At 44.7% G+C, this 26,299-nt stretch overlaps 16 protein-coding genes across 16 annotated transcripts; 7 read left to right on the top strand and 9 right to left on the bottom strand.

Moving 5' to 3' along the window:
- Positions 1–81: 81 nt before the first annotated feature.
- On the top strand, positions 82–375 carry V1512DRAFT_245329 (uncharacterized protein; the record flags this gene model as incomplete). Its single annotated transcript, XM_066914370.1, has 1 exon — positions 82–375. The coding sequence occupies one exon, from the start codon at positions 82–84 to the stop codon at positions 373–375; it is 294 nt and encodes a 97-aa protein (XP_066774623.1).
- Positions 376–378: 3 nt separating this feature from the next.
- On the bottom strand, positions 379–2,179 carry V1512DRAFT_219579 (pyridoxal phosphate-dependent transferase). The gene is made up of 3 exons (XM_066913665.1): positions 1,788–2,179; positions 1,437–1,739; positions 379–1,391 (listed from the first exon to the last, which is right to left on the bottom strand). Exons 1-3 carry the CDS (start codon positions 2,126–2,128, stop codon positions 512–514), a joined length of 1,524 nt encoding a protein of 507 aa, XP_066774622.1. The 5' UTR covers positions 2,129–2,179; the 3' UTR covers positions 379–511.
- Positions 2,180–2,317: 138 nt separating this feature from the next.
- Positions 2,318–3,075, bottom strand: V1512DRAFT_201993 (peptidase family M48-domain-containing protein; the record flags this gene model as incomplete). Its single annotated transcript, XM_066913242.1, has 2 exons — positions 2,318–2,389; positions 2,437–3,075. The coding sequence occupies 2 exons, from the start codon at positions 3,073–3,075 to the stop codon at positions 2,318–2,320; spliced, it is 711 nt and encodes a 236-aa protein (XP_066774621.1).
- Positions 3,076–3,615: 540 nt separating this feature from the next.
- Positions 3,616–4,240, top strand: V1512DRAFT_257277 (PHF5-like protein). The gene is made up of 2 exons (XM_066915186.1): positions 3,616–3,838; positions 3,889–4,240. Exons 1-2 carry the CDS (start codon positions 3,730–3,732, stop codon positions 4,119–4,121), a joined length of 342 nt encoding a protein of 113 aa, XP_066774620.1. The 5' UTR covers positions 3,616–3,729; the 3' UTR covers positions 4,122–4,240.
- V1512DRAFT_257275 (mitochondrial carrier domain-containing protein) lies at positions 4,223–5,964 on the bottom strand. Its single transcript, XM_066915185.1, has 3 exons — positions 5,493–5,964; positions 5,144–5,440; positions 4,223–5,089 (listed from the first exon to the last, which is right to left on the bottom strand). The coding sequence occupies exons 1-3, from the start codon at positions 5,536–5,538 to the stop codon at positions 4,479–4,481; spliced, it is 954 nt and encodes a 317-aa protein (XP_066774619.1). The 5' UTR covers positions 5,539–5,964; the 3' UTR covers positions 4,223–4,478.
- A 535-nt stretch (positions 5,965–6,499) lies between these two features.
- V1512DRAFT_245324 (uncharacterized protein) lies at positions 6,500–7,716 on the bottom strand (the record flags this gene model as incomplete). Its single annotated transcript, XM_066914369.1, has 5 exons — positions 6,500–6,619; positions 6,671–6,789; positions 6,836–7,507; positions 7,558–7,638; positions 7,692–7,716. 5 exons carry the CDS (start codon positions 7,714–7,716, stop codon positions 6,500–6,502), a joined length of 1,017 nt encoding a protein of 338 aa, XP_066774618.1.
- A 77-nt stretch (positions 7,717–7,793) lies between these two features.
- Positions 7,794–8,316, top strand: V1512DRAFT_245323 (surfeit locus protein 5 subunit 22 of mediator complex-domain-containing protein; the record flags this gene model as incomplete). Its single annotated transcript, XM_066914368.1, has 4 exons — positions 7,794–7,926; positions 7,978–8,042; positions 8,091–8,159; positions 8,206–8,316. 4 exons carry the CDS (start codon positions 7,794–7,796, stop codon positions 8,314–8,316), a joined length of 378 nt encoding a protein of 125 aa, XP_066774617.1.
- A 10-nt stretch (positions 8,317–8,326) lies between these two features.
- V1512DRAFT_20990 (peptidase S8/S53 domain-containing protein) lies at positions 8,327–10,194 on the top strand. The gene is made up of 6 exons (XM_066913484.1): positions 8,327–9,151; positions 9,202–9,348; positions 9,400–9,510; positions 9,564–9,772; positions 9,826–9,979; positions 10,033–10,194. Exons 1-6 carry the CDS (start codon positions 8,516–8,518, stop codon positions 10,120–10,122), a joined length of 1,347 nt encoding a protein of 448 aa, XP_066774616.1. The 5' UTR covers positions 8,327–8,515; the 3' UTR covers positions 10,123–10,194.
- V1512DRAFT_289037 (armadillo-type protein) lies at positions 10,156–13,543 on the bottom strand. Its single transcript, XM_066918160.1, has 2 exons — positions 13,353–13,543; positions 10,156–13,302 (listed from the first exon to the last, which is right to left on the bottom strand). The coding sequence occupies exons 1-2, from the start codon at positions 13,428–13,430 to the stop codon at positions 10,267–10,269; spliced, it is 3,114 nt and encodes a 1,037-aa protein (XP_066774615.1). The 5' UTR covers positions 13,431–13,543; the 3' UTR covers positions 10,156–10,266.
- Positions 13,544–13,641: 98 nt separating this feature from the next.
- Positions 13,642–15,141, top strand: V1512DRAFT_289036 (TFIIE alpha subunit-domain-containing protein). The gene is made up of 4 exons (XM_066918159.1): positions 13,642–13,898; positions 13,949–14,044; positions 14,096–14,479; positions 14,526–15,141. Exons 1-4 carry the CDS (start codon positions 13,804–13,806, stop codon positions 15,043–15,045), a joined length of 1,095 nt encoding a protein of 364 aa, XP_066774614.1. The 5' UTR covers positions 13,642–13,803; the 3' UTR covers positions 15,046–15,141.
- Positions 15,093–16,719, bottom strand: V1512DRAFT_219551 (concanavalin A-like lectin/glucanase domain-containing protein). The gene is made up of 4 exons (XM_066913664.1): positions 16,471–16,719; positions 15,720–16,417; positions 15,544–15,668; positions 15,093–15,496 (listed from the first exon to the last, which is right to left on the bottom strand). Exons 1-4 carry the CDS (start codon positions 16,613–16,615, stop codon positions 15,175–15,177), a joined length of 1,290 nt encoding a protein of 429 aa, XP_066774613.1. The 5' UTR covers positions 16,616–16,719; the 3' UTR covers positions 15,093–15,174.
- An 844-nt stretch (positions 16,720–17,563) lies between these two features.
- On the top strand, positions 17,564–18,737 carry V1512DRAFT_269400 (NAD-dependent glycerol-3-phosphate dehydrogenase N-terminus-domain-containing protein; the record flags this gene model as incomplete). Its single annotated transcript, XM_066917568.1, has 3 exons — positions 17,564–17,604; positions 17,657–18,635; positions 18,690–18,737. The coding sequence occupies 3 exons, from the start codon at positions 17,564–17,566 to the stop codon at positions 18,735–18,737; spliced, it is 1,068 nt and encodes a 355-aa protein (XP_066774612.1).
- Positions 18,738–18,916: 179 nt separating this feature from the next.
- On the bottom strand, positions 18,917–19,739 carry V1512DRAFT_257257 (ribosome biogenesis protein SLX9-domain-containing protein). Its single transcript, XM_066915184.1, has 2 exons — positions 19,700–19,739; positions 18,917–19,646 (listed from the first exon to the last, which is right to left on the bottom strand). The coding sequence occupies exons 1-2, from the start codon at positions 19,700–19,702 to the stop codon at positions 18,957–18,959; spliced, it is 693 nt and encodes a 230-aa protein (XP_066774611.1). The 5' UTR covers positions 19,703–19,739; the 3' UTR covers positions 18,917–18,956.
- A 106-nt stretch (positions 19,740–19,845) lies between these two features.
- V1512DRAFT_233003 (chloride channel) lies at positions 19,846–23,030 on the top strand. Its single transcript, XM_066914027.1, has 9 exons — positions 19,846–20,108; positions 20,168–20,712; positions 20,760–20,860; positions 20,910–21,174; positions 21,218–21,309; positions 21,360–21,437; positions 21,481–21,588; positions 21,634–22,689; positions 22,738–23,030. The coding sequence occupies exons 1-9, from the start codon at positions 19,921–19,923 to the stop codon at positions 22,831–22,833; spliced, it is 2,529 nt and encodes an 842-aa protein (XP_066774610.1). The 5' UTR covers positions 19,846–19,920; the 3' UTR covers positions 22,834–23,030.
- V1512DRAFT_257248 (mitochondrial 54S ribosomal protein mL46) lies at positions 22,874–24,145 on the bottom strand. The gene is made up of 3 exons (XM_066915183.1): positions 23,957–24,145; positions 23,035–23,884; positions 22,874–22,990 (listed from the first exon to the last, which is right to left on the bottom strand). Exons 1-3 carry the CDS (start codon positions 23,994–23,996, stop codon positions 22,951–22,953), a joined length of 930 nt encoding a protein of 309 aa, XP_066774609.1. The 5' UTR covers positions 23,997–24,145; the 3' UTR covers positions 22,874–22,950.
- V1512DRAFT_257243 (thiolase-like protein) lies at positions 24,146–26,085 on the bottom strand. The gene is made up of 5 exons (XM_066915182.1): positions 25,790–26,085; positions 25,564–25,739; positions 25,406–25,513; positions 25,289–25,360; positions 24,146–25,236 (listed from the first exon to the last, which is right to left on the bottom strand). The coding sequence occupies exons 1-5, from the start codon at positions 25,842–25,844 to the stop codon at positions 24,307–24,309; spliced, it is 1,341 nt and encodes a 446-aa protein (XP_066774608.1). The 5' UTR covers positions 25,845–26,085; the 3' UTR covers positions 24,146–24,306.
- Between the last annotated feature and the right edge of the window lie 214 nt (positions 26,086–26,299).

The raw sequence follows: 26,299 nt of genomic DNA, 5'->3' as shown, positions 1-26,299 counted from the left end.
ATATGTAATCTTATACTGTTTGTGGTCTTGTAAATAGTGTCGGTCAGTTTGCAAAGCGCGATTTATCTCTTCACCAATAACATGGCAACCATGAGATTTCTTTACGAGAATGTAGACAGGGTACTAAGCGAATACAAGGTTTCGTGTGCAAATGGGTTGATTGCGATGTCAGACAGCATTATTACTGCGGTAAGACTGGTACTGGTGCAGCAGCAAGACAGACTCGTTGTGCTGTTGATATGGGCGTTTGTGCTCGGGTTGTTTGCAGTTGACTTGGCGGTTTTGGGTGTGTATGCGTGGAAATCAATATCGGTCAGAAAGAACGATCAGATGATTGTGGCCAAAGTTCAGACGCGAACGTTTCCGCGTTTCTAATTATTGTGAAAACACGTTCTATTATTAATATAAAAATTTGACACCGAATTTGAAACAGAAAAACCAAAGTAAAATTATAACCCGGAGAAGAAAAAAACAGCCGTAGAGAAAAAAGTGATATTAATACATTGTGTATTTAATGCTTAATCTTCGGAGTTTTTGCCATGACTTTCGAGATTGCAGCCTTGACAACTGTTGCTGCTTTTTCAATCTCGCGTTTCGTCAAACCGGTCGTGATGATGACCTTCAGACTAGGTTCAACCGGAAAGACTTCTTGGCTTTGAACCGTTTTGTTGCGGGTGATGAGGATTCCGTTTGCGACGCACTCATCCACGACGTCCTGCAGCAGCCGGTCCTCGTCGACAATCTTGCGGGTCGTCACGACTTCGTCCGACAGTCGCAAATGAATCACGGGGCTCTCGAGATCTGAGGGCGAGGTCACGTACTGGGACTTGTCGATGATTGCCCTGAACGCGCGGGTGTTGCTGTTGAGTGTTGCGAACAAGTCGGGTGATTTTTGCAAGATCGAGACTGCCTCGGACGCGGTCGCGGCAAGATAGCCGGGTAGCGAGGCCGAGAACACGTAGCCGTTGCCGTTGATGCGCTGGTGCTTGACAACGTACTCGGATCCAGCGCAGAATCCACCGCCGGCGCAGAAAGTGTTGGCCAGCGAGCCAACAATCATATCGATCTCCATTGGGTCAATGTTGAAGAACTCTGACAGGCCGCGGCCGTATTTGCCCAACACACCGATCGAGTAGCTTTCCTCGAGCATCACACGGTACTTGTACTTCTTCTTGAGTTCAATGATCTTCGGGAGGTTTGCAATGTCGCCGGTGTTTTCAAACAGACCTTCGGTCACGATGAACCGACGGGTCAGTAGCTGGCCTTTGAAATCTTTCTGCACCTGCTGCAGCACACGCTCGAGATCTTCCATGTCGTTATGTTCAAACCACCGAACAGTCGAGCGAGAAATAACGAGTCCTTTTTGGATGGGAATAGACACGGCCGAATCCCTTTTTAATTAGCCTGAGAATTCAATAAATTCAACACCAACTTACGCGACAATGATATCGCCACGCTTAGCAAACGCAGGAATGGTAGACAGAATTGTGTTTGCAGACTGTGCGTAGATAAGACAAGCTGGAACACGCAGAAAGTTGGAAATGTCTTTCTCAAGCTTGATATGAACTTCTTGGTGTCCGTAGAATCCTGAAGGTCCGCATGTGCCGACACCGTACTCGCGTAAAGTTTTGATTGCGGCCTCTTTAAGTGCGGGAGAGTTGACGAGGTTGAACATGTTTGCAGACGCAAGGTTCCATACCGACCGGCCGGTGGTCAACTTGACTTTAGGACCAGTGCCACTATATAGTCAGAGTGTGATACTATAACCGATGTTAAGAAAACCGTACCCAACAATGACTGGAATCTTTGAAATGTCAACCTGCTGAGCCTCCGTCATTGAAGCAACCAAAGGCTCAGGAGTCCATTCGTTGACCAATTCATCGACTTCTTTGGTCGTGAGTTTGATGAAGTCTTTCTTTGTGACTGAGTATTTTGAAGCTAAGAAGTAACGAACAGCAAACAGAAACAAGCAAAGCTCTAGAAAGGTTCTGATTGGGTCATTCTGATAAGATGACTGAACATATCTCAACACAATGGCAGAACCAGGAATCCTGTTGAATTGTGATGAAATGGACTCGACAGTCGAGTTTATGTAAATTAAGGTGTCATGAATCGATTGAATCGACATCGCGAGAACAGCACAAAGTAAACAATCAAGAGAGCTCTCGACGCTGTGCCGAACTTCGCGATGCGATGAAAACGCGACGCGGTCAACGCCTTCCACTACACCTAACCCTCAATTATGACCCCTGAGGCCGGATTAGTATGCTCGTGTCTGAATATGGAAATTTATTTACAAAAACAATTCTTCTTAAGCTTAAAATCGTCTAAATGCGTCCATGAATTCGTACGCTGACTGGCAGTTTGCCAATTCACGGGCATGTGTCGCCTGGTGTACGTTAGTAGAGGTCATGACAACGTAGGAACATCACTGACCTGTGGCATCCATTCTCTAATATGTTCTACTCTAGTAGCATCAGACGGGTGATCAGAGAAATATTCGAGCGGCGCATGTAATCCAGCCTTACTCATCCGGTCCCAAAACGCGACAGCTTCGCGCGGGTTGAAACAAGCTTGGCTCATCATCAGAAGACCAATGTAATCTGCCTCGCTCTCCATTTGCCGACTAGACGGCAGATCGAACAGCAGCGCCATCAAGTTACTGATTACTCTGCTCGACCCAGTAATAATGGACACGCCTAAGACGGCGAGAATCGTAAACGGCATGCGTGACATCTTCTCGCCCGTGTGCCGGGCGACTTGGTGGGCGGTTTCGTGTGCGAGCACGGTAGCCAGACCGTCATCGTTTTTGCACAGCGGTAGTATACTACTAAAAACAAACACTTTCCCACCAGGAAGCACGAATGCGTTAGGGGGTAGTCGCGGGTCTGCAATCACGTGGATCTTCCACTCGACGTCGGTGATTCCGGAGACCTTGATGAGCTTGGCCATGACTCTCTGCACGTCTGCTACCATTGGATGGTGGTCTGGTAAAATCTTGCCTCTGTACTCGTGTAAGACAGACTGATATTGGTAGTCACCCATCCATCTCTCAAAACTAGGCGAGATCATCATGAACCGACGACGACCACTGATTGGCGCGGCATGTACCCTACTGTCAGTAACGGCAGACATCTCGAGTGCTCAATACTTATCTAAATGCGTGACATAAAACACTCCTCCAATTAAGACCACAACGACAATAGCCCGCCGAAGATCTCTGTTGGCGACCACAAACTGAACCAGTCGGATAATAGCATTGTCTGAAGATGAATACACGTTTCCGTTGAATCCTTTATACGTTGCATATTGTCGGTATGATATTCGTGACGGTTCAAGTACCTTGCTCTGACATACACCTGTTCTGCGTGGTGAACTGGATGAGAACAAGTGAGACTGGATACACAGTTGTTGGTGAAGTGACCGCTTAAACGGCAAACTCGGTTGTCGAACCGATATTTGCCGTGAGGACCCAATTACACGACGCAGCAGCTTAATTAAAGGAGAGTTCATGCTGTGTGAGAATTTAAGGATCAGTCAAGTCTGGTTTGGTCATATTCAATTAAGAGCTTAAGGTTTGATTGAACTCTCTTTAAAAGCTTAATATATTTTATGTATGTCATACATCTCAATTGTCTTCTCTCTTTTAATAATCTGACCAGTTCCATTATTCTGATCAGGCATACACTTGAACAGCATAAAAAATTTCATACATAGTACAATAGCACAATGTCACGTCATCATCCGGATCTTGTAATGTGTCGTAAAACAGCTGGCATTAGTATCGGCCGTCTGTGCGAAAAATGCGATGGCAAATGTCCGGTATGCGACAGCTATGGTGTGTTTTTTGATGTTCTTCTTTTTAGGTCTAATACTAACATAAACTAGTTCGTCCTACAACATTGGTGCGAATTTGCGACGAGTGCGCGTTCGGCAACTTTGCGGGCAAATGCATCATCTGCGGCGGTCAGGGAATTTCGGACGCGTTCTACTGCTTTGAATGCACACGGCTAGAAAAGGACAGAGACGGGTGTCCAAAGATTATTAATCTGGGATCGAGTAGGAGTGATTTATGGTACGAACGGAGAAAGTTCAGACAGGCTGGAAGTGCCATGGGTTGAGTTTGGTTTGTTATTAAGAGAGTGTAAGATCTGTATAAAAAGGTCTTGTATAGTCATGTATAACCGTACATAGTCATTGGGTGTTTGGGTTTGCTTGTAAATAAATGCTTTAACAAGAAGTGTCCACCTCGTAACTAGAACGAAAAGTAGATCCCACTTGTAAATGTACGATTTTCATTAAAACATATAACACACAAGATCCAAAATGCAAAAGACAAAAATCGTTGTTTGCCTACTTACATGCGCTAACCTGTTGCTAAGACGTAACTTTTGAAACACTACAGCCGCGAGCCGCCCCCAAAACAACAGCAACTATCATATAGCCTACAACCCAAGTACGCACTGCATGTGCTGAACTTAGTCCTCTGCGGTTAAAGGCTTACCACTCAGAAGAGGAAACGTTTCAAGAAAAGTTGATACTTGTTCATAAACAGCAAATGTCACTGCCTGTCCAGGCGCGACACGCATTACGCGCGGAGTAATGCCTTTGTAAAATGCAAGAAATCCTTCTCTTTTAATTAAGTTGGAAGATATTCGGCTTACTCTTGCAAGTGCACCTTCCCCAGGTATTCCAGATTCTCTCTGCATTCGAGTCTTGATTGTGTCTATCGGAGCATTGGACAATGGGCCTAGCGCACCAGAGATCAAACCCAGAACCATATGCTGGTATGACGGCAGTTCCTCATACTGTGGCTGAATTTTCTTGCAATACTCTTTTAGTTCAGTATAAGCAGTAAAATTGACTGCTTGGTTTGTAGATTGTCGAAGCGCTGTCAAGACCACACCCCTATATAGCGCGGAAATTCCTTCTTCTCGGATGATGGTGAACGCACAGTGAGCCGCGTTTCGGTACTTTGGTACGTCTAGCGGATCAGCCATTGAGTGATGCTGAGCTTGTAGTCTGATTTTAATGACATCAGTCGGATTTACAACAAGAACTGCCTCGGTAACTCCAGCAGCAAGTCCAGCTACTTATGTCAGTTTCATCAAACGACAAGTACCTAATACCTAAAACGTCATACCAAAAAAGATGCCTGTTGAGCTTGTGACTTTAGTTTCTGAATTCGCCAAGGACGTTTTAAAAAACTCGAATGACGAAAACCGAATTGCCATCTTTGGTACAATACCAGTGATAACAGCACCTAGACCTTTGTACAATCCAAAGAAGGTCTCCCTTTTGATGATTGTTGCTCCGGTTGCAAAGAAACCCGGCCGCTTAACACCTGGAGCTGCCGCTCGAGTCGAGAGTTGCATTCTGACTTTGATTGTGTCTAGTGGATGACATGCCAACGCTTCACAGAGACCCGCCGTTCCTCCGGCTGTGAAGACATTAGTTAATATTGTGATTTCTGTGAAATGCAATTGACATACCCATTAAATTTACCGCGGTCGACGTCTTTTTCCTTGCGGGTGGCATTGTGTAAACAGTATTAGATAGGAAAAAGTGAAGAAGATACAGACAGCCTGGGGGCAGAAGAAAGGTATTTATTTAAGCTTCACATGCGTGGACCCAGAGAAAGCGAGACAGAGAGAGAGGGCGGATGTGTGGAGTAAAAAGGCAAGGAATAGGGTACGGAACCCGGGACAGCGAACAGACAAAGTTACACACAGAAAGTCAGAAGACAACAAAGGCCACGCGGGGGGACAAACGGGAGACCATTAAAAGAGGTATCGCCCGCTCTTGTAAACGAGTAACGGAAGTCGACCACGACGACATCATCTCGGTATTGTGAAGATCAGGGTTAAGTTAAGGGTTATCGGATAATTGCATCAATATCCACAAAGCATTTGATAAGTACACAGTTAAAAGCCACCTTTATTTGACCGAAAGTGCAGTTTTACTCGGCTCTTAGAGTAAATAATCCGGGGGATAGTAAATATGACGTGGGTGCGTACTATGATGTTACAGATATGCCATATAAAGCAATCTTACGTTGGCTACAAATCTCTTCGGCTCATGGTCGGAGATCGACTAGCCGACGAATCGCTCAATTGAACTCCCGGCGGAAGTGATCCGACACCTTTAGAATAGTCCGAATCTGCCCGAAATCATGCCGTCTCTCTTGTTCAGTTCCCATAATTTACTATCGACCACATACAAAAAAGTCATGTGATTATTATTCTGGTCTCGGCCAAGGGGAATATCACGTGAACTTCAAGACAGAGTGTCAATTGTCAAAATTGCGGGGAGATTTCTCATGCGGCTTTAAATCTGATTGTATTGTGACGTAATTCTTATGTCATGTCTATCAGGGTTAATAGAAATGACACAAATAATAGGGTTATTTCGTGCGGCTCATATGTGCATACGCACAACTGCATTCTATGCACATGAACCTTTCTCAAAATAATGCACAATATAATCTATAGTAAAAACTTCAACGTCTACGGCCAGGTGCTTTCGGTCTTGCAAATGCAAGTTTAGTCTCGACTTTTTTGGGATGAAGATCGTCCACGAGCGATTCTCTTGAGATTTCAGACCCGTTTGATGCTTCAATCTGGTTTTTATTAGTCGCACGTCATGACATTGTCGTGCCATGAGTACTTACACGCTTTTCGACCTTTAATCCTGAACAAGTTTCAGCCTCGGTGATGATGGCTCCTCGGCATGAAGCATATAGCATTCGTTCTTTAATCTTAGCCCCAGTTGGACATGTGTAGATAAAGACTGCAAACCATTAGAATTTATAACGGCCATCGCAATATTGACTTACCAAGCGGTGAAACTTCACCACCTTCATATTGATGCTTAAACACGAAAAAAGTGTATCGCGGCTGATCTGTCGAGATCATCGAATCTAAATGTGTTGGCTCTTCAATGACCGCTTTCATTGACAAATCAATGCTTTCTGCCGCTATATTGATCTCCAGCACGACTAAATTGTGGTCTTGCGTAGACAATCCCTCCAGCGCATCTGCCGCGTCTTTACTGAGCGGAAAACTGAGTCCATTGGGAGACACGTGTGACTTTCTAGTCATGGTACCAGAAGACCCTTCTACAGCTTCAAGCTCACGAACAGATTTCAACGCTCGTTCTTCTTCGGTCAATGGCTGGCTTAGTTTTTCATGCTCTGCAAATTTCTTGAATCCGTTCGGGCTTATCTCAGACTTCTCAGTCGTGAAGAACGAGCTAGTGACTTTATCACTTCCGACTTCTCGTACAAGCGTGTTGCGAGTGGCTGCATACAACATCTTGTGTCGGACCGGAGCCGAGTCGGGAATATATGAAATCAAAGTGGTTGACGATGAAATTCCGGACGCACTTGACCCATCGGCTCGATATAAAATGTAAACCGGCTCATTCTCCGAAATATGCTTGTCAAGTAATGCAACGTCATCAAAGTAATTGGACTCCACCTTGATGACTTCGCCGGGGACTAATGCCTCTACAATAATCAGTCTTAAGTCAATTAAACTCGTAGTCGGTCAACATTACCATTTTCAATCTTGATGAGCATACTCCGAATATCGCCGTTTAAAGTAAAAGACTTCAATGCTTCTAGCAATGATTCGGATGCTATGTGATTGTTAGCATTCCTCGCCTCTCTTTTCTTCAATCGTTGTGTTTACCTTTTATTCCAGTTTGATTCGACATTATTTAGCTGTTCTTATTAAATATGAATGATAATACACCGAATATTCAGACTGGGTCGTGTGTCAACAGAGGCTACGATGCGTCCGAGATTCGCGTTGGGACTTTCAAAGCCACCAGCCAGACAGCCAGAGTTCGTGCAACAATTGATCTGGACAATGTCGGCAGTCACTACAGCTCAGCAGACTCACCATCGAGTAAATCTTATAAATCGTGTGTATCAATTTTCCGCAGATACTACTTTGTTTACTAATCTGTGTCTAGAACGCATAACAGAAGCTACCAGCACAATATTAAATGAGTACTCGTCTATTCTAGAACTGGCTAAAGTACAATTGACATGCCGCTTTCATTACTCGGACTTACAGTTTTTATAGGTAGCAGGAAAAGACCGAGCTACTACGGCATCAGAATCGTATCAAATCGAGTGCCATACGACTTCAATCGTACGTCAACATTGGCGGCACACAGTAATGAACTAACCGGCTATAGGTCAGAGCTGTTGAAGATTTATTAATGGTCTCAAGATCACTAAAAGAGCTGTGGATATTGGGTCAAGTGTCATCTTCAGTTCGGAAAAATGAGGAACAAGCATCAGAGTGAGAGTTGTACAACATTGTTAGGCTCCCGGCGTTTTGGAAATTGAAGTAAATAGATTAAAAAGGCATCATTAGGTTCGACGTAATTAGCTAAGGGTCATGTGTAGAATTTCTCCAATTTCAACTCTGACTGGTCTCTCAAATTAGTTCATCAAACCACCTCTTTCTGTATTCTGCTTCTGTGCGTTCACTGTACGTTCATAATGCGACTACACGCACGGCCAACTGGCCTGTTTTGTCTCTGCTTCACTATACTTGGTCTAGCTTCTGCTTCTGCTTCTGAGCCTGACCATCGCACTCTGTCTACTGAAACTGATTCATCTGCTTATCGCCATATTCAAAATACCACTACCCCACCCCTTCTCGTGCTTACCGAGGACGACAGACTTGATCTCGGTGTCGTTGCCGAAGCCCACCCGCGTTTATTTATCCGCAACAAAGGTCTTCGCAACCAGTACATCGTTGTCTTCAAACCCGACGCGACCGACGATCAGATTGCGGCCCACTACAACTGGGTAGCCAAAGAAACGTCCATCACCGGGTTCGGTCTGCGTCAGCGTATCTTCCGCCGTTTCCATCGCATCTTACACGCGTACTCTGGCACGTTCAGCAAAGACCTTGCACTTAAAATCGCATCGCAGTCCGCGGTTGACTACATTGAGTCCGATATGGTTTTCCAAATCAGCGACATTCAAGACGACGCGCCGTACAACTTGGCCAGATTGTCGCACCGCAACACCCTGACTGCGAGTGATGTTTCTGTTTACTTGTATGACGAGAATCCAGGTTTTGGTGCTACCGTCTACGTCATTGACACTGGCGTCTACGTCGACCATGAAGTATGCTGGTTCGGCTGTAGTGCCATCAGCTTTTGCTAACCACGGTCTAGGAGTTTGCGCCTAATAGAGCGTCGTTTGTAAATCTCTTAGGCGGAAGCGCGACCAAGGACGGGAACGGCCACGGCACCCATGTCTCTGCGACGGCGGTCGGCAACACATATGGCGTAGCGAAGAACGCGAGCGTTGTTGGTGTCAAGGTGGGCCAGCGTGAGTTATACAGCCTGGTACAATGCTAACATGTATCAAAGGTCATGAGCGATCGTGGATTTGGGTCGATGTCAAATATCATCGCCGGACTCGAGTACGTTGCCAATCAGCACGCCCAAGTAGGCGGTCCGAGTATCATCAACATGAGTTTGGTATGTCAGTCAGACATAGTACAACAACCGGTGCATGCTAACATTCTCAACAGGGCGGGATCCGCAGTAGCACGTTGAACGCGGCAGCTCGCAACGTGGTCAACCAGGGCATCCACGTCGTGGCCGCGGCAGGCAACACAGCTACAAACACCTGTTCGTCTTCTCCTGCCGGCGAACCAACCGTGTTCGCGGTCGGCGCGTCAGACCGAACCGACCGCGTCGCGATGTTTTCTAATGTCGGACCGTGCACTGACATTTTCGCGTGAGTATCTTGTTCTTTGCTGTTTTCGTGATTTCACTCACACTCGGTTACAGTCCCGGAGTCGAAATCAGGTCGGCTTGGATCACGTCTCCTTCGTCGTCACGCGTGCTGTCCGGTACCTCGATGGCTTCGCCTTTGGTAGCCGGTCTGGCAGCTTACTTGGCCGCCAAAAACCCATCTGCTTCGGTTGCCGAAATCCAGTCCGAGGTTTGCCGTCTATAATTCATAGTTTTTGTTTCAAAGTCACTGACTTGTAGCAGATGATTGACCTAGCAACTAAAGATATGCTGACAAATATCCGCCCAGGCACACCAAATCAGCTTGCCTTTAATGGCTTTGACGAGGAATAACTCACGTTCTTAAAAACTTGAATTCATCATTTTTGACTGTGTCATATTAACACCTGTATATTAATACTACCATTCACCATATGTACATATAAAAGCGTCGAAGCAAAAGAAAACAAAACCTTTAAAACGCCATAAAGTGTTACTTTAAACATTCATGCAAAGCCACACCGCATCACTCGACACCTCCTCCATCGCGTTGCGCAGGTGGTCGTCATACTTCAAGAATGGCGCGACAGCGTCCAACACGTCAAGAAAAACCTTCTCGTCTAACCTGGTATGGCTCACGACCGCAGTCACGCACTCGAGCACGGCAGCAAGCACCTGCGCAGGAACCGAGAACTTACCCTCGACGCGTCTCGGAATCTCGTTCGGAATCAGTCGTTTAATCTTCGGCCATACCTGCTCGAATCTGGCTGTCATGAAGTCTCCCGAACATTCGCTAAACTTGCTCAGCACTTTTAAACTCGCAATCACTATATGCATGTCTTTCTCGCCAAGTTGGAGCACAACCTGCGGCCACAGATCATTGATTGTAGGAAGTAAATTCTTCTGACTCGTAGCCAAAACCGGCAATCCGATTGTGAGCAGGTCAAAAATTTGATAACGAATGCTGGTCGACGAATGCGTTAAATAGTACTTAGTCAAATCAACTATCCGCTTGATTATCATGTACCAAGGCTTCGCCACCGGCGACTTCCACTTCTCTTCTTCTTCCGGTGGAGGCATGTCCTCGTCCTCTTTCACCTTTGGTTGCTCGCGTTCTTTCAAAAACTCTCGAAACCCTTTAGCACCGTCATCAGCTTCATCATCGTCCGAATCAACGAAGTCGTCGTTTTCGCACTCGTGGAGTTTAAACTCGGGTTTGCGCGCCAAATCAGCTAGCAGGCTTTCTAAGTCCCAAATTCCTGGCTTCTCGCGGCGAGGCTTGTACTCGATTGTCAAAAGAGACACATTGCATGCCTCAGCAGTCTGCTCGACAATCGTCTTTAGCACTTCAAAAAACCCTTCGACCAGACGTGAGTAACCATGGAAGTTGTCGAGCAGCTGGAAAATCGACGCCACAATGTCGTCCAAATACGGCACCGCAGAATAACCAGCGAGTCTTATGAGAACTGACAAAATCTTTGGCGTGCGCGGGGATATGTCAAGCGTGTTAAGTTTCAGTGAGATCTGATCCAGCACGTAGTCTACATTGTCAACCAAAAACTCGCTGATTGACGAGTATCCTGTAAAAACCGAAATGTTGTTTAAGCATATGTATGCGTACTGTCTCACTGGCCATTGTGGAGCGGCCACGAGATTCAAAACCGGATATATGTCTTCAATCAACGACAGCCGGAAACCCTCCCCCATGATGTTGGCAGCAAGCGATAGCCCGTCGAGTGAAAGTTGTACCATAGTAATTTGGTCTTGCGTCAAATCATCGGTATCAAGCTGACTGGTCAGATGCCCCATGGCAATGGAGTCAAGTTGTTCGGCAGACTTGGCAACAAACAGACTAATGTCAGGATCTTCAATGAGCTCGATCGCGTTTTTGGCCCCTTTAACCATGTGGATAAACATCCATAGCGCGGTCTGCTGGTCAGTCATACTGCTTTTGGTATCAAACACTATCTCGCTGCACTCTTCGGCAAAGTCACGACTCAACGCCGACGCACCCATATTTTCTAGCACCTTGGCTAGCGATTCCAATGACTTTGCTCTTACAGACGATCTAAACTCGATTGTGCCATTTTTCTGTCGAACAAACTCAGCATCGGTACCGCTCGTGAGTCTCGTAATGTCAAACGATGTGGCTACATTGGACGTAATCACTTTCCGCGCCCCTGGTGAGTTTAATCGCACGGCAAGAAGGAAGTTTGATATAAACGCATCTTGCAAAAACGATAAATCAGCCTCCCAATCAAGCATTAAGTCGATTGCAATCTGAAGTTCCATTAGCATACTGAGCTGTCGTGTCTCATCTTGAATATTCAGTGTATGTTGTAATGAGGTCACCCATTGATAAACTCCATCTCTGACCAAATTTACAACCTCTTTATTTTCGTTTCCTAGTGTCCTGACAAAATCAAAAGATTCAAAGCTGATATCATAGTTTGAATCGCCGGATAAAAAGATTAACGTGACTAGCAACGTCGATCTACAATTATCTAAGCAATAAAACGAACTCTGAAGCAATTGCTCGCAAACATTTCTGACTTCCATTCGAACTTCGGGACGACTGTGACTGCGAAGCTTGGTGAACGGTTCGAGTGACATCTTGAACTGATGCTTAGTGCCCTGTAGCCATGACTTTGACCTGAGTTGCTTGGGATCTCTCTGCGACATTGTCTCATTCGAATCAGTACTCGACTTGCCAGAGTCTGGCGACAACGAGTCTGCAAAACTCTCGATTGACAAAACTGAAGGCGAACTTGTGTCGATGATTGCAACAAGGTCTGCGTCTGAAAACGTGATTGACGTGAGCTGACCAAAAAGTTCAATTGTCTTGCTGAGAACAGTATAATGAGTTTTCTTGATTGACCGTGTCATGACTTTACAAAGTGTTGAAATCACGCCGGGAAAGAACGTCGCGACAATGTCTCCGTCCGCTATGGCTGACACAAGTAATGTTTGCAACGCCTCAACAGCTTCAACTTCACAAGACAGATCTTCCGATTTAAGTAGAGAATCTAAAATAACACTGATAGTGTGTGCTAGCATAGGGATGTTTTCGCTGTCATTGAACATCTCACTAAGAGCTTTTGACGGCGCAACCGCAGAGAAAAGTACCTTGAGCGCAAGGCAACCAGCTGCTTTTGATTCGTCAGATACAACTCTGTGTCGGATTTTACTCTTTTGAGTTCCTGTGTCGTCTATGAAATAAACGATAAGTATACAAAGCTGCTTTGCCAGTTCTTTACTCAAATTCTTGCCCCAACTGTGCTTGATAAGAACCGCGAGACATCGTAGCAGTAGCTCTGTAGTTCTGTCGTCTAGTTTCTCATGAAGTCTTAATAAATGCGACAATGGGAAGAAGATGTAGTCTCCCAATTGAGCGCTGTAGAGTTCTGGCGGTATCATTCCCAACGTGTGGTGCAAATCTTCCAAGCTGTTCACGATCTTAAACTTATTCTCCGCGCCCGCATCTTTAGTCAAAGTCAACGCAAGCTGTGATAAGGGCACACAAATAGCCTTGACCTATAATCTTAGTTAGAACTGCTGATCACCGTTGCAATGGGGTACTATACCTGTTGAAAGACGTCAGCATAAGGCGACTTGTCTACCATTTTGGCACTGTCAAACGCGTCTCTGTCTGCGACAACCATATTTCAGTACGCCCGTCCAGCTCGAGCATACACATGTGCCAATCGCTGAACAGAAATCAGAGTCAGATCAACAGGTAGAACAAACAAATAGCCGACGCGATCTACAATTGTCTACAAAACAGGGTTAAATTCGACGTAGAGCTCATCGCGTTCGCCTATTTTAGACTAACCCTAATCCAAATGCTTCGAATTGAACATTTCAAACACCACATGCATTTATTGTTCTTGAAGTTTGAATTTGTTGCTGGATTGCTTGGGTTTTGGAATATAACATTTACCTGTCTATCAGATTATTGAATTATTGGAATAGAGTACTCGAGCTGTCTAAAGGTATCATTGCACAGTACAGCAGCTCTATAAAGTGGTATATAGCATGGACCACGTTAAGACTCTACTTCAGTATGTGGTCCGCTCTTTCTATGATACGCGGCATGTTATTGTGCTAGACGCTATTTTACGGCACGATGTGTGAGTATAACCTAGAATATTATACTACCGCGCAATTGACATAACCATAGTATTTCCGATGATGATCTGCCACAGATGGTTGGCATTCAGAAGAAAGAATTGCATAAAATATGTGCTAAGTTACGAGACGATTTGTTACTAAGCACGTAAGATTAAGTAGTTTTATGGTTGGAAGTTTTCTGAATTCATTTATACAGTCATACGCGCGCAGAACCAAGAGAAGGACAGCAACGACCTGCTCAGAAGACGTACTACTTTGTGCAATTCGGTGTCGCTGTCGATGCGGTCAAATGGCGCATTCACAAGCTTGGCGAGACTTTCAACGACCAAATGAGAAACGATGTTGACCGGCAAGGATACGTATGCCCGCATTGCAAGCGGAGATACACCGCTCTCGAAGCGTTGCCTTTGCAGGCCATGGATCTGTCTGGCTTCATATGCGCGGACTGTGGTAGCATACTGATGGATGATGATGATGTTGACGAGCTGAGGGTTAGTCAGGAGCGTTTAGCAAAGCTGATGTCACAAATTCGACGAATTGTTGACACTTTAAAGAAGATTGATGATTCATACATCCCAGAGTAAGTCCTTTCGTGATTTCAGAAACAATATGACTAACATGGGCAGCAACGATTTTGAAACAGCACTCAAAATTGCTCTTCCGACATCTGCGGACATTCATGAGACTCAGGATTCTATTGTATACGCTGCAAAGGGCACAAACACCAACACAATGTCTATCGAAGTTGATTTGTCTGAGGGTGATAAAAACAAGAAAGCAGCTGCCGCGGCGGCTGCCGCGAAGGCCGATGCTGCGCAGCAGAACGCTCTTCCAGTCTGGTATCAGAAGAGTACAATTGGGCTTGAGAATCCGGGCTCAAACGGCACACGCGACGGTGAGGACACTAAACCGGCTGCAAGTGCGCTGGACGAAAACGTCAAGCCCGAGATCAAATCCGAGCCAGGTGCTGCTGGGGGCGAAGGTGAAGACGCTGCTGATCCCGAGGATGTAATCGCTGCTTACTACAAAAGTCTACAAAATGCCAATGACGAAGGAGAGGAAGAAGATGATGATGATGATGAGGAGGAGGAGGAGGAGGTAGAAGACGAGGATGAAGATGAAGATGAATTTGAAGAAGTCGTTTAGTTGTAAATATTGCATCATATCATAAGGGTTATTTTGGGCGTCAAGTGTAAGAATTTATAGTGTTCATTAACATCAAATGCATCAAAATTTTGTACATATTGTATCCAAAAGACCAAACGTTTTACATTCTTATAAAAACTTGGGATGGAAGTCACCTCGTCGTTTTTTGTAAATGATGTAGCCGGCAATTAACCCGGCCTGTATCAAAATGAGGAGAGAAAATGCTAGCCAAATGCTAGGTCCACCTTTGGTAATAGCTTCCGAAATTGTGTTCGGAAGAGTGTCGGCCAATGATGTGGTATGTTCCTTGAGCACGCGATCAAGCAAATCGAGCTTGTCTGTTAACTTGTTGATTTCGTCAGCGACGTTCTGTTTTGTGCTCTCATGCATGTTAGCTGCCGCTCCATGGAATTGTGCTTCGGTTCTTGTGACTAAAGACTCGACGCGACCACTATTCAACTTAGCGCTGCAAACAAAGCGACCATACGTGTGACTTACAGTCGCAAATCCAATCTCTCTAATAAAGGTTTCATTGCATGCAGTGATTCAATTTCTTCACGCAAACTCAACACTTTGGCAAAGTTCTCATCCACGACCTTGTGCAAAGCAGTAATCTGGTTAGTCTAGAGGTTCATAAGCATGTTTTGCCGCATGTAATGTATAAAAACACTCACAAGTTCACGCATCTGCGGACTATTATCACTTGATGCACGGGCTTCGGGCACATTAATCTTTGTAGCTTGAGGCTGATTGGGCTGTCGTGGAGTCCGCTGTCTGATCTGCACTGGTGGAGCATTTTCCCGAACAGGGTCTGAACCACTGGTCTTAAATGAGAATATTTCAAAGCTATCTGGATTATCGTATGACGCAGCAGAAATACCAAGGTAATAATTTGTCGGTAGCACGACTTGGTCAGTTGTGAAACATGGTCGGCCGTCCACCTCAACCTTCAACAAGCTAGGACTGGCAGTGATTTTAATATTGATTAGTGAACCGGTATTTCGGTATCGCAGTGAGCATTGTGCAAATGCTTGTGACTGAGCATCAGGTAGAGAGTTGTATCCAATTGTACCATCGTTCAAATGACCTCGAACAGTACCTTGTCCGCCAGTAGAATCAATTATAATTGCAAGACCGTCCCAGAAATCTCTTGATCCGTAAATAGAACCCTCTTCTTTCTGTGAAGTATACCAGATTGCCAATCCACCGCCAGGTCTCTCACCTCCAGAGGCGCGGAACGAGATTTCTGATTCCCAAGATGTGTAAGGATTTGGTTTCTCGGTCCAGATTGCACCACTCTGTCCTTGCTCTCCAGGAGCAGTGAGAAACACTCTATCCATTTCAACCAGTACAGATCCCAATTTGCTCCATTCTTAATCAACAATCAGCATACATTCGACATTCAAATTGTATCAATATTCATACCTGGAATATTAGATTTGTCTTGAGTAATAGGTGTTCCAAGGGATAAAACTGGATCAAGTACATTTGCGGCCCAAACTAAAGCGATTTGACTTGCAGTAAGTGCAATTGCACTTAGCACAATATAAGCTATTCCTGACCCATGCATTGTGTGTGTTGCCGATGTCAGGACGTGGTTTGTTAGACGTGATTCAACTTCGACTCTCGTTCGCTAAAAGAAGCTTTCATTGTCGAGTATATTTAAGGTTTACATGTAAACTTCAGTATTGTAACTAAAAATTACCCAACCCTGGAAATTTAAAGCTTTACTGCGTCCAGAGTTAAGTACTGCTTTTGGTGCTTTAAATACACTACTAAATACAAAAAATGTGATTGCCCATCGGTAAACTGACTCTCAAATTAAATATTCCGGGTATAATTATTGCACAACTTCAAAATGTTTGGGGAAAAATACATCCTGCGGTGTCTTACGGTGAAGAGTTAATCCGTCCTTTTGGCTGCTCTTAATTGCACGCGACCAGAGAAATTGCTTTTTTTTATACAATTCCTGGTCATGAATGCTATCAGATACAAATTTGACTACGTCAGCACAGAGTCTTTTAGTGACTGCACTACAAAAACGTAAATACAGTGTGGAAAGCATAAATATGTGTGGATCAAGTGCTGCCTTTAGCGCTCCGAGACGAATATTATTCGGTGTCAACGTATGTTTAAGTGCATAAGACTGTATACTATACACCATATACATATAAACTTTATTACATATATTACTACGACCCGGACACAAGGTAGACCGAGAGACAAATCTACATGTGTGCGTAATAGCGACCGGGACCAGTGTCGGAATAAAATGACAGCGAAAGATCCCCCGGCACTTTGTAGTTTAAAAAGGTCTTAGCCAACAGCGCTTTGTGTAGAATAATAGTTAACGAATCGCTGTCATTTAATGCTTTTGTCTCGGTCAATTCGTCGCCTGATTCAATTACGTGGTCACCTCCGCCAGCGGCCCGTGTCACCGTCCCTCACACGATCCCCAGCATTGCCTAAAAATTACTCCGTGTCGGTTTCTACTACTTCAGCAACATCAACTCAAACTATGCAGCCTATAAAAGTAACTGTTATTGGATCAGGAAACTGGTCAGTAATAAATATCTTTAATTGTTTCACAAAAATTGACTTAGATCTCTAGGGGAAGCGCGATTGCTAAGATCGTCGCTGAAAATTCAGCGGAAAATCCAACGGTTTTTGATAAAAGTGTTCGTATGTGGGTCTTTGAAGAGCTCATTGATGGAGAGAAGCTCACGGCCATCGTCAACACTCAGCATGAAAACGTGAAGTATTTGCCTGGAGTCAAGCTGCCTCATAACCTCATTGCTGTTCCTGATCTCGTGGACGCAGCTGCAGACGCAGATCTTCTTGTTTTCAATGTCCCTCACCAGTTTTTGCCACGGATATGCAAACAATTGCAGGGAAAAGTTGCTCCTACGGTAAGAGCTGTTTCGTGCATCAAGGGTGTTGAGTTGTCGCCCGATGGTATCACCATCATTGCCGACTACATTTCACAGCAGCTGGGCATTTACTGTGGTGCTCTTTCAGGAGCTAACTTAGCACCCGAAGTCGCTCAGGAAAAGTTTTCCGAGACTACGATTGCGTATAAGGTTCCCGATTCATCAGATCAGATCGATCAGAAAACGATCAAGCTTTTATTCCACAGACCTTACTTTCACGTTAACGTTATTGACGATGTTGCTGGCGTTTCTCTTTGCGGTGCTCTGAAAAACATTGTCGCGCTCGCGTCCGGCTTTATTGACGGCATGAGTTGGGGCGACAACGCCAAATCTGCCATTATTCGCCGTGGAATTCTCGAAATGACTCGATTTGGACGCGATTTCTTCCCCGAATGCGAGGCTGCTACCTTCACCGAGGAATCTTGTGGTGTAGCTGATGTCATCACTTCCTGTGCTGGCGGACGTAATCACAGATTGGGAAAGGCCATGATTGAGACCAAGCGTCCTATCTTTCAGCTCGAGGCTGAGCTTCTGAATGGCCAGAAAGCTCAAGGCGTCACAACCGCCGCTGAAGTTCATGAGTTCTTAAAGCGTCGTGGTGCTCTGGCTAACTACCCGTTGTTTACTGCCGTGAACGACATTATTTTTAACGGGCTTGATGTATGTTCTAATTGAGCTGTCTTTTTGATTCTTGGTCACTAACTTTTACAACAGAGTAGCGCTCTGCCCAATATTTTGGAGCAGGTTGAGAAGAAGCTGTAAATTTGCACAGCTGGCTGTCAAATTGGATTTGTTGGCTTTTGCCTTGTGATATGAATTTGATGATAGTTTTTTGTTTTTTGAATGCTGGCTATAATTTTTTGGAAAAATTTTTGCCGGAGCATGGCATTTTAACAAATGCTTTTGTGAATAAGCTGGTTGGTTGGGTCTTTGACCCTTACTAACAATTAATATACTTGTATTATAAATTCATAAGTGTTATTATATTCGTTGTTGAATGAACCCGCGCAAAGTCGCAAACGGGTTCTCCCTAAATTCCTTAATCGCAATGACCTTTCCAAACCGATCGATTTCTTGCCGTGATGCTTTTTCTTGCAATTTGACAGATATTGGTCGAGTTCGCGTTAAATCCAGTCGTGGATCTTTCGATTTCACAGAAATCATACTTGGCTCTGCCTTGTCCACGTCCATCAAATCTTCACCTGATTGTGCTAATGTAGTCATATCCTCTGGAAGCGCTTCAAGCAGATCGCTCATGTTCGAACCTGCTAGTTTCTCCTTTTCCGCTCTGACCTGTCGCCGTTGACTTGACTTTGACAAGATCTTGACGTCATTTAGATTGCTCTTCACTGGATCCGGACTTGTACTTCCTAGCATAGATAAAGCAGATGATGCTACCAACTTGGTCTTGCTTTTCTTTGATATTCCTACCGGGACAACAATTTTCCTGCTCTTTGATACCCTGCTGCTTGACTGTAATTTGTGCAACAGTGTTGCTCGCTTCTCCACAGCTTTAGATTTCTTTGTCGGTTGCTTCACTTTCAAAATCCGATTCTCGGACGCCGACCGTGCAATCGCGGCTTTTGCTGCTTCAAGCTTAAGTGCATTTGTGTGCGCTCGTAAAGCCTGTCTCGCCTCTACGATGGCTGACGGAGATTTTCGTCGAGGTGCCTTGATATGTCAATAATATTCTACCCGTCGACAACTGAATAGACTCTTCTTACCATCTGTAATTTGAACTTACTCTTTGAGGTCTATTGTGTATAATTAAAAATAGTTAAGACCTTAAGAATTTGGGAAATTTTGCACATCTCGAATATGACATCGGGTTAGGGCATCAAGCAGCCCTCGGTCTCCATCAACAATTCACGTATTCTGGCCAGCAGTGTTAAAAAAAGATGTTTTAGTAATTTATTTGCAGATTAAATAATTACTTTTGTGTACTATGGCATTTGATTCTCGTCACGTGTCTATGGAGGACCTTCTGTTGTCCTCACAATACTCCCCAGATGCATCTCCAGTCATTCGCGCAGCTGAGCCGTACTCGCCTGATGTGGGTAGCATTTCTGATAATGCTAATAGCAATCCGTGGGATGACAGACGGCATAGCAATATAACTCCAGCTTTGTCTCGGTATGCTCTATGCAAGTGGTTCTGCGGGTATGTTATCGCTAACACCATGCTTGATATAGAACTGCTAGTTCAGTTCCATCGTTCACGCACCCTAGTCAAATTTCGCCAAACAACACCTCAGATAGTATGAGTTTATCAGATGAGCAGTTTGCACAACATGAGGGGCCGTCAAATTCAGACACTACCTCTAGATTTCAAGCAATGGAGCCATCTTCGCGAACATTAACACCTTTCTCACCGTCTACTGAGGGAAGATTCAGCATAGAAAGCACAGAGACAGCGAAGGGATTAACAGATTGGAATATTGATGGCGGCGGTCAGCGAGTTGGATATGAAAATCTCACTGCAATTGACTGGATTCACGAATATGCAAAGGCTCGACAGCGCGACCAAGTGTTTACTCATCAGTTAGGACTGCGGGGGCAATTCAATCTACTTTTTGACTCAAGTCAGGTATGGCTTATTTTGATTGCTACAGGATTGTCTGTTGGTGTTATTGCCGCCATGATTGACGTCGTTTCAAACTGGTTGGGTGATATCAAGCTAGGATACTGCAAGTCTGCTTTTTATTTAAGTGAACAGTTCTGTTGCTGGGGAGAAGACGGTAAGCATTCAACACTGTGACTTGGATACGTGCTGACGTTTACAAAGACAATGCGACATGCGATGACTGGCTCCCTTGGGGAGTTGCATTACACGCCTCGGGAGCAGGCGGCTACATTGTGGGATATATTTTTTACATTATATACGGAGTAAGTATTTTTCTGTTAGCGGATTCAATAGCTGTTGATTAACTTCAAGGTTCTATTTGGTACTGTTGCATCATTCCTTGTTTTGCAATACGCTCCTTACGCGAGCCACAGCGGCATTCCCGAAATCAAAACAGTGCTTGGAGGTTTCATCATTAAGGAGTTCATGGGAAAATGGACGCTCTTCACTAAATCAATCGGTCTTTGCTTAGCCTCGGCTTCTGGTTTGTGGCTTGGTAAAGAAGGACCACTTGTGCACGTCGCATGTTGCTGCTCGAACTTCTTCGTCCGGCTTACGGCTATTCGTCGCAATGAAGGTAAGTTAAATATATCAACCAATGACTTTACTTATCACAGTAGCTATAAAGCGAGAAATTTTTTCGGCAGCAGCTGCTGCTGGAATCACAGTTGCTTTTGGTGCTCCAGTTGGAGGTGTGCTTTTCAGTTTAGAAGTACTTCTACAGTGACAAAGTTTTATCTATGATTCTAACTCATTTTACAGCAAGTTTCGTATTATTTTCCGGACAAGACGCTATGGCAAAGCTTTGTGTGTGCCATGGTTGCGTCTGTGTCGATTCAAGTGCGTGAAAGTCTTTAATTGGCCTATATTGCTAACGTAACAGCTGCTGAACCCATTCCGGACAGGTAAACTCGTGTTGTTTCAAGTGATTTACTCAAGGCCGTTTCATAAATTTGAATTACTTCCATTTGTCCTGATTGGTGTTGTTGGCGTATGTTGTCTTCGACTACGACGGGCGTGGAAGCTAACGTGACAGGGATTGTTTGGGGCTCTATTTATCAAACTAAACATGAAAATAGCACGATGGAGGAGTACCAATAGAATAATGGGTTATCCCCTTTTTGAAGTATTTCTTGTAAGTGTGGCCACGTCTATAATCAACTTTCCGGATGTTTTTTCAAGGTTGCAAAACAATATTCTGGTCTTTCACTTGTTTCAAGAGTGCGACCAATCTACATCCTATCTGTGCAATTTAGATCATTACGGAAGTACGATAGTGCAACTACTGCTGACGTGCGTGATTGGGCTGATATTTACGGCGTATACATTTGGCACGAGTGTTCCGTCTGGTGTACTCATGCCGTCGATGGCAATTGGAGCATGCTATGGCCGAATAGTGGGAATCATCATGGAGGTGTGGCAGCAGAACTCGCCTGAATTTTTTCTGTTTGACACCTGTTTGCCAGATCTTCCGTGCATCACGCCAGGCGTGTACGCTATTGTCGGCGCGGCGTCTGCAATCGGCGGCGTCACCAGACTGACTGTCTCGTTGGTGGTTATCATGTTTGAGCTTACTGGTGCGCTAACTTATGTTTTGCCAATCATGATCGCTGTCATGGTGTCAAAATGGGTTGGAGACGCAGTCGAGAAGCGAGGAATATACGAGAGCTGGATCGATTTTCATGGCTACCCGTATCTTGACCACACAGAAGAGACTATTCCGGATATCAACGTGTCGGAAATCATGACTCCAGTTAGCGGCCTGGTTGTGCTAACAACAGCTGGCCATTCGGTTGCTGAGTTAGAGCAGTTGTTGGAGACTAAAAACTACAAAGGGTATCCTGTCGTGGTTGACACGCGCAATGATGTTCTCGTTGGATACATTTCCAGGTCAGAACTGCGGTATGCACTACACCAAGCAAAGAGCACTCCAGGATTGTCTGAAAACTCGATTTGTTATCTTGGTGGTCCTATACCGACTGAAGGAGATGCGGCTGTTTGTGTCGATTTGCGACAGTGGGTGGATCAAACACCAATCACCCTCTCGACTCGGAGCAATTTACAGCTGGCTGTTGGCATGTTTCAAAAACTTGTAAGTGCATTGCTTATTTTACACGCTTTGGATAACTAAGTGCTCTAGGGGTTACGATATATTCTTTTGACAAAGCGAGGACGTTTGTGCGGACTACTTACTAAAAAAGACGTATGTGCAAGGTTTGCCGAAATTCAGTGGTGACGAAAATTGGATATCAAAATATCAAAAGTTGTATAACAGGTCTATGCGAAAAATTATCGTATATATTATATTACATGCTGTCTAGTCTTATTTACATTGTACTTTTGTATCAGGCATTTAATGGCTACTCAGAGCGTTCGACAAAGTGTTGTAATAACTATACCAGTTAGTGAGAATTCATTGTTCAACAAAACGACTTACTCTTTGTGGAAATAATCCTTCAACTCCTGTTTCGTAACCCACGCATAATCGACGATGTCTGAGCTTGGTTGTGGTGCGAACGTGCCGGCAAAGATTCGCGATCTCAAAAAAAAGACTTTTGCTTCCTGAAACTTCTCGTTATCGGTTGGCTTGTACGGATAGTGAAAATACGCAACTGGAGTGTTTGCGATAATCCAGGTGTTCATGTTTAGTCCTCCAGCTGTCGAAAGAAGTCGTTTGGCCGTGTCTGTCAAGGTCTCGGTGCCGACCACCTCGGTTGTCGGGAACTTCCACGCGTGGCTTTTTCTGTCCTTCTTCACGATCAAGTACAGTGTCCGGTCGAGTTTCCGCTCGAGACTGTGCACGTCGTTTTTGGCGTCTGCTTCTGTTGTTCGTGAGACTGGCGTGATTTTGGCATACAGTCGCGCGGATTCCTCAGTCTCTCGCTCGACGTCTCGCTCCGGAAGCACGACATCCTGCTTTGACCTCCGATCACGGTTGTACAACACATCTGGCTTCTCAAACTCTTCACGCTCGGTCTGATCAATTACCTTCTGCACGCCTTGGAACCGTCGGCCGGCCAAAGTTCCTTCGGGAAAATAAAACCAACTGGGAAAGGTCCACATGAGTCGCTTCTTCAGTTCTGACTGGTAAAAGTAATATGCTTTCTCGAACGGTGTCTGCTCTGGTGTGATCACCGGCGGCCGGCTCAGTATTAACCCACTCATGATTTTGTAATTTGGTTGTGCAGCCGGAGACACGGACGCCGTCTCAGCTTCTGGTATAGCTACCTCAGCTACAGCACTAGCTAATGATCTAGATTGAATACATCCGACACGTGAACGTTGTGCTGTTTGCAGTGTTAGAATATTTCTTCGTGTAGCATCAAAGATTTCAATTGTACCCAATACGCAGCGGTTACCTTGTAAGGCAAGTCCCCGGACAAAGAGACTCACAGCCATTTGTGTATTTTATGAATTTATCGGGTCCTTGTTTAGTTTAATTGCACCGTGGTGTTTATGAGAGAGCTTTTGACGAACTGCTCGAAGTGCTCTAGCAAAAAATTCAAACTCCCGAAGTATAAAACCAAAATTGTCACCGAAAACAAATTTGGGTCATCTTCAGTTCCCCTGAGTATTTAAGCGGTTTTCGTTTGGTAAGGCCCAACCAAGATGTCATCCTAAACTTGTCAAAAACTTTTTACGGTGCTTGCGCACGAAGTATCTGGACTATTTACAAAATTTCATTATCGAATGCGTTCTCAACCGTTACTCAATATGGTTCTTTTGCTAAGCAAAGAGTCGCGTTAGTGCCACCAAACCCAGAACTGTTAGATAATGCATATTTAATATTGTGAGTCTGGCTGACGTTTGGCACGTAATTGCACGTAAACTCGTCCGCCGCGTCTCCCGCACTCTTGAGATTGATTGTAGGGGGCAGGACACCGGATTTTAAAGCCAAAACTGCAAAAATAGTTTCAATCGCACCAGCAGCACCTAGTAAATGTCCTGTTGCACCTTTTGTGCTCGAGATATTGATGGCTCTTGCATCTTGCACCTTTGAGAAATTCCATTCTGGAGCAGTATCATTGTCCACACCTTCAAGCATCAGTCGTTTGATCGCTCTGTTTTCCGCTGCGTCTCCAAGCATCGTAGATGTAGCGTGCGCGTTTATATATCCTATGTCCTTCGGTGTGATGCCTGCTTGTCGAACCGCGCTCTTCATCGAGAGTAAGATTCCGTCTCCAGACACTGGAGGCGCGGTGATATGATGCGCATCACCTGATAGTCCATATCCCACAACTTCGCCGTAAATTGGCGCTCCTCGGTTGACAGCATGTTGAAGTTCTTCCAGCACGACCGCTCCGGCGCCTTCGCCCATCACAAACCCATTCCGATCTTTGTCAAATGGGCGAGACGCCTCTGCGGGCGAGTTATTGAACGCTGTAGATAAACTTTTTGCTCTTGCAAACCCAGCCAGTGAAAATGGCGAAATGCAAGACTCGGCACCACCGGCCACCATGACGTCCGCGTCGCCAAATTTGATGAACCGCATTGCATCGCCAATCGAATGCAAACCGGTCGTACATGCTGTTGTTACGGAATGATTTGGTCCCTTAAAGCCATATTTCATTGAAATAAAGCCCACAGCCATGTTTAACAACATTCTGGGCACCATTAGTGGTGAAGTCTTTCTATATCCCTTGTCAAAAGTAAGATACATGCAAAAAACTTTTGACGAAGCGCATGCTTACCTGATTCTCAAATGTCACAACGCTATCGTATGTACCATCTACATTACCAATTCCTGTACCAAAACAGACACCCTACTTGTTTTAGCTTAATATGATGTAAACATTTGAGCCACTAACTGTTCGTTCTTTCGCATGTTCGGTATCGGCGGTGTAGTTCGCGTCTTTGAGCGCCTGCTCGGCAACAGACAAAGCATACTGACTATACACACCCATCTGTCGCCCGTCCTGTGAAAAATCTGTCAAATAATGTAACTGACGCAGAGAGATCAACATACACCCGGTGCCAACCATTCACTCGCCAGCCACTTTCCATCACCAACACCATCTGGCCCCGCAGGAACAAATCCAGCCACCCGGCTAGGAATTGTTTTATAATTTTCATCATCTCGTGTTAATGTAGATACAATGCCCGATTGCCCTTGAACCAGTCTTTCCCATGTGGTCTTCACCCCTGTTCAGAATTGTTTAGCAACTAAAACGATTTGCAAACATGGACCTTACCTACGCCTAATGGTGTAATTAAGCCGAGACCGGTGATAACGACACGTCTTGACATCCTTTGTCGCAGGCGCACTGAATTGTATACTAAGCTATGTGACTTTATAATTATGTTGTCTGTTAGTAGATGACAACAAATTTTGAACAGTTTAGTTGCATTCCCGGTTTATAGTCAGGGTTAAATAACGTTTTTGATAAACCTTATCTATATGAATAATGAACCTTAGATATATGGGCATTTTGTGACTACAGTCGTATAGCCGAACGCTAAATAGCTACTGATATAAATGCAATTTTGTAACATACAAAGTCAATGGGTAGTCTCCAAGTAATTTGTAGCCAGCTTGAGCACTCGCAAGTTTGAAGTAACATTTCTAAAGTGAAGTTATCGATGTAAATTCAAATTTCTAAAGCATATTTGATAGCATAATATGTATGTCATTTCATTTACGTCCCAATCATTTAACTAGTTAGTCGTCAAAATTGTGGGGCGTTTGCTAAGCTAAGTTACTC

Source organism: Lipomyces arxii (genome assembly GCF_038497795.1).
Source record: "Lipomyces arxii strain Phaff 12-163 unplaced genomic scaffold V1512scaffold_1, whole genome shotgun sequence".
Lineage (NCBI taxonomy): Eukaryota > Fungi > Ascomycota > Lipomycetes > Lipomycetales > Lipomycetaceae > Lipomyces > Lipomyces arxii.
Note: the sequence above shows the minus strand (reverse complement) of the source record. Positions and strands in the feature narration are given on the sequence as shown.

Excerpts from the sequence above, each read along its gene's own strand:
- V1512DRAFT_257248 (XM_066915183.1), bottom strand. The coding sequence starts at position 23,996 with ATGGCTGTGAGTCTCTTTGTCCGGGGACTTGCCTTACAAG. Across the intron at positions 23,885-23,956 it reads CCGGGGACTTGCCTTACAAG|CACAACGTTCACGTGTCGGA; the intron begins GTAACCGCTGCG and ends CACTGCAAACAG. Across the intron at positions 22,991-23,034 it reads AAGGATTATTTCCACAAAGA|TTATTACAACACTTTGTCGA; the intron begins GTAAGTCGTTTT and ends TAACTGGTATAG.
- V1512DRAFT_219579 (XM_066913665.1), bottom strand. The coding sequence starts at position 2,128 with ATGTCGATTCAATCGATTCATGACACCTTAATTTACATAAACTCGACT. Across the intron at positions 1,740-1,787 it reads AAGATTCCAGTCATTGTTGG|TGGCACTGGTCCTAAAGTCA; the intron begins GTACGGTTTTCT and ends CTGACTATATAG. Across the intron at positions 1,392-1,436 it reads CGTGGCGATATCATTGTCGC|GGATTCGGCCGTGTCTATTC; the intron begins GTAAGTTGGTGT and ends CTAATTAAAAAG.
- V1512DRAFT_289037 (XM_066918160.1), bottom strand. The coding sequence starts at position 13,430 with ATGGTTGTCGCAGACAGAGACGCGTTTGACAGTGCCAAAATGGTAGAC. Across the intron at positions 13,303-13,352 it reads ATGCTGACGTCTTTCAACAG|GTCAAGGCTATTTGTGTGCC; the intron begins GTATAGTACCCC and ends CTAAGATTATAG.
- V1512DRAFT_257243 (XM_066915182.1), bottom strand. The coding sequence starts at position 25,844 with ATGTCAAGACGTGTCGTTATCACCGGTCTCGGCTTAATTACACCATTA. Across the intron at positions 25,740-25,789 it reads AATTACACCATTAGGCGTAG|GGGTGAAGACCACATGGGAA; the intron begins GTAAGGTCCATG and ends AATTCTGAACAG. Across the intron at positions 25,361-25,405 it reads AACATGCGAAAGAACGAACA|GGTGTCTGTTTTGGTACAGG; the intron begins GTTAGTGGCTCA and ends TAAAACAAGTAG.
- V1512DRAFT_289036 (XM_066918159.1), top strand. The coding sequence starts at position 13,804 with ATGGACCACGTTAAGACTCTACTTCAGTATGTGGTCCGCTCTTTCTAT. Across the intron at positions 13,899-13,948 it reads GCTATTTTACGGCACGATGT|TATTTCCGATGATGATCTGC; the intron begins GTGAGTATAACC and ends ACATAACCATAG. Across the intron at positions 14,045-14,095 it reads GACGATTTGTTACTAAGCAC|TCATACGCGCGCAGAACCAA; the intron begins GTAAGATTAAGT and ends TCATTTATACAG.
- V1512DRAFT_219551 (XM_066913664.1), bottom strand. The coding sequence starts at position 16,615 with ATGCATGGGTCAGGAATAGCTTATATTGTGCTAAGTGCAATTGCACTT. Across the intron at positions 15,669-15,719 it reads GTCCGCAGATGCGTGAACTT|ACTAACCAGATTACTGCTTT; the intron begins GTGAGTGTTTTT and ends ATGAACCTCTAG. Across the intron at positions 15,497-15,543 it reads GAGAGATTGGATTTGCGACT|TGGTCGCGTCGAGTCTTTAG; the intron begins GTAAGTCACACG and ends TAAGTTGAATAG.
- V1512DRAFT_233003 (XM_066914027.1), top strand. The coding sequence starts at position 19,921 with ATGGCATTTGATTCTCGTCACGTGTCTATGGAGGACCTTCTGTTGTCC. Across the intron at positions 21,175-21,217 it reads GGCTATTCGTCGCAATGAAG|CTATAAAGCGAGAAATTTTT; the intron begins GTAAGTTAAATA and ends TTATCACAGTAG. Across the intron at positions 21,438-21,480 it reads TTGCGTCTGTGTCGATTCAA|CTGCTGAACCCATTCCGGAC; the intron begins GTGCGTGAAAGT and ends CTAACGTAACAG.
- V1512DRAFT_20990 (XM_066913484.1), top strand. The coding sequence starts at position 8,516 with ATGCGACTACACGCACGGCCAACTGGCCTGTTTTGTCTCTGCTTCACT. Across the intron at positions 9,152-9,201 it reads GCGTCTACGTCGACCATGAA|GAGTTTGCGCCTAATAGAGC; the intron begins GTATGCTGGTTC and ends ACCACGGTCTAG. Across the intron at positions 9,349-9,399 it reads CGAGCGTTGTTGGTGTCAAG|GTCATGAGCGATCGTGGATT; the intron begins GTGGGCCAGCGT and ends CATGTATCAAAG.
- V1512DRAFT_257275 (XM_066915185.1), bottom strand. The coding sequence starts at position 5,538 with ATGCCACCCGCAAGGAAAAAGACGTCGACCGCGGTAAATTTAATGG. Across the intron at positions 5,441-5,492 it reads GACCGCGGTAAATTTAATGG|CCGGAGGAACGGCGGGTCTC; the intron begins GTATGTCAATTG and ends ATGTCTTCACAG. Across the intron at positions 5,090-5,143 it reads CTCAACAGGCATCTTTTTTG|CTGGACTTGCTGCTGGAGTT; the intron begins GTATGACGTTTT and ends TGACATAAGTAG.
- V1512DRAFT_257277 (XM_066915186.1), top strand. The coding sequence starts at position 3,730 with ATGTCACGTCATCATCCGGATCTTGTAATGTGTCGTAAAACAGCTGGC. Across the intron at positions 3,839-3,888 it reads TCCGGTATGCGACAGCTATG|TTCGTCCTACAACATTGGTG; the intron begins GTGTGTTTTTTG and ends AACATAAACTAG.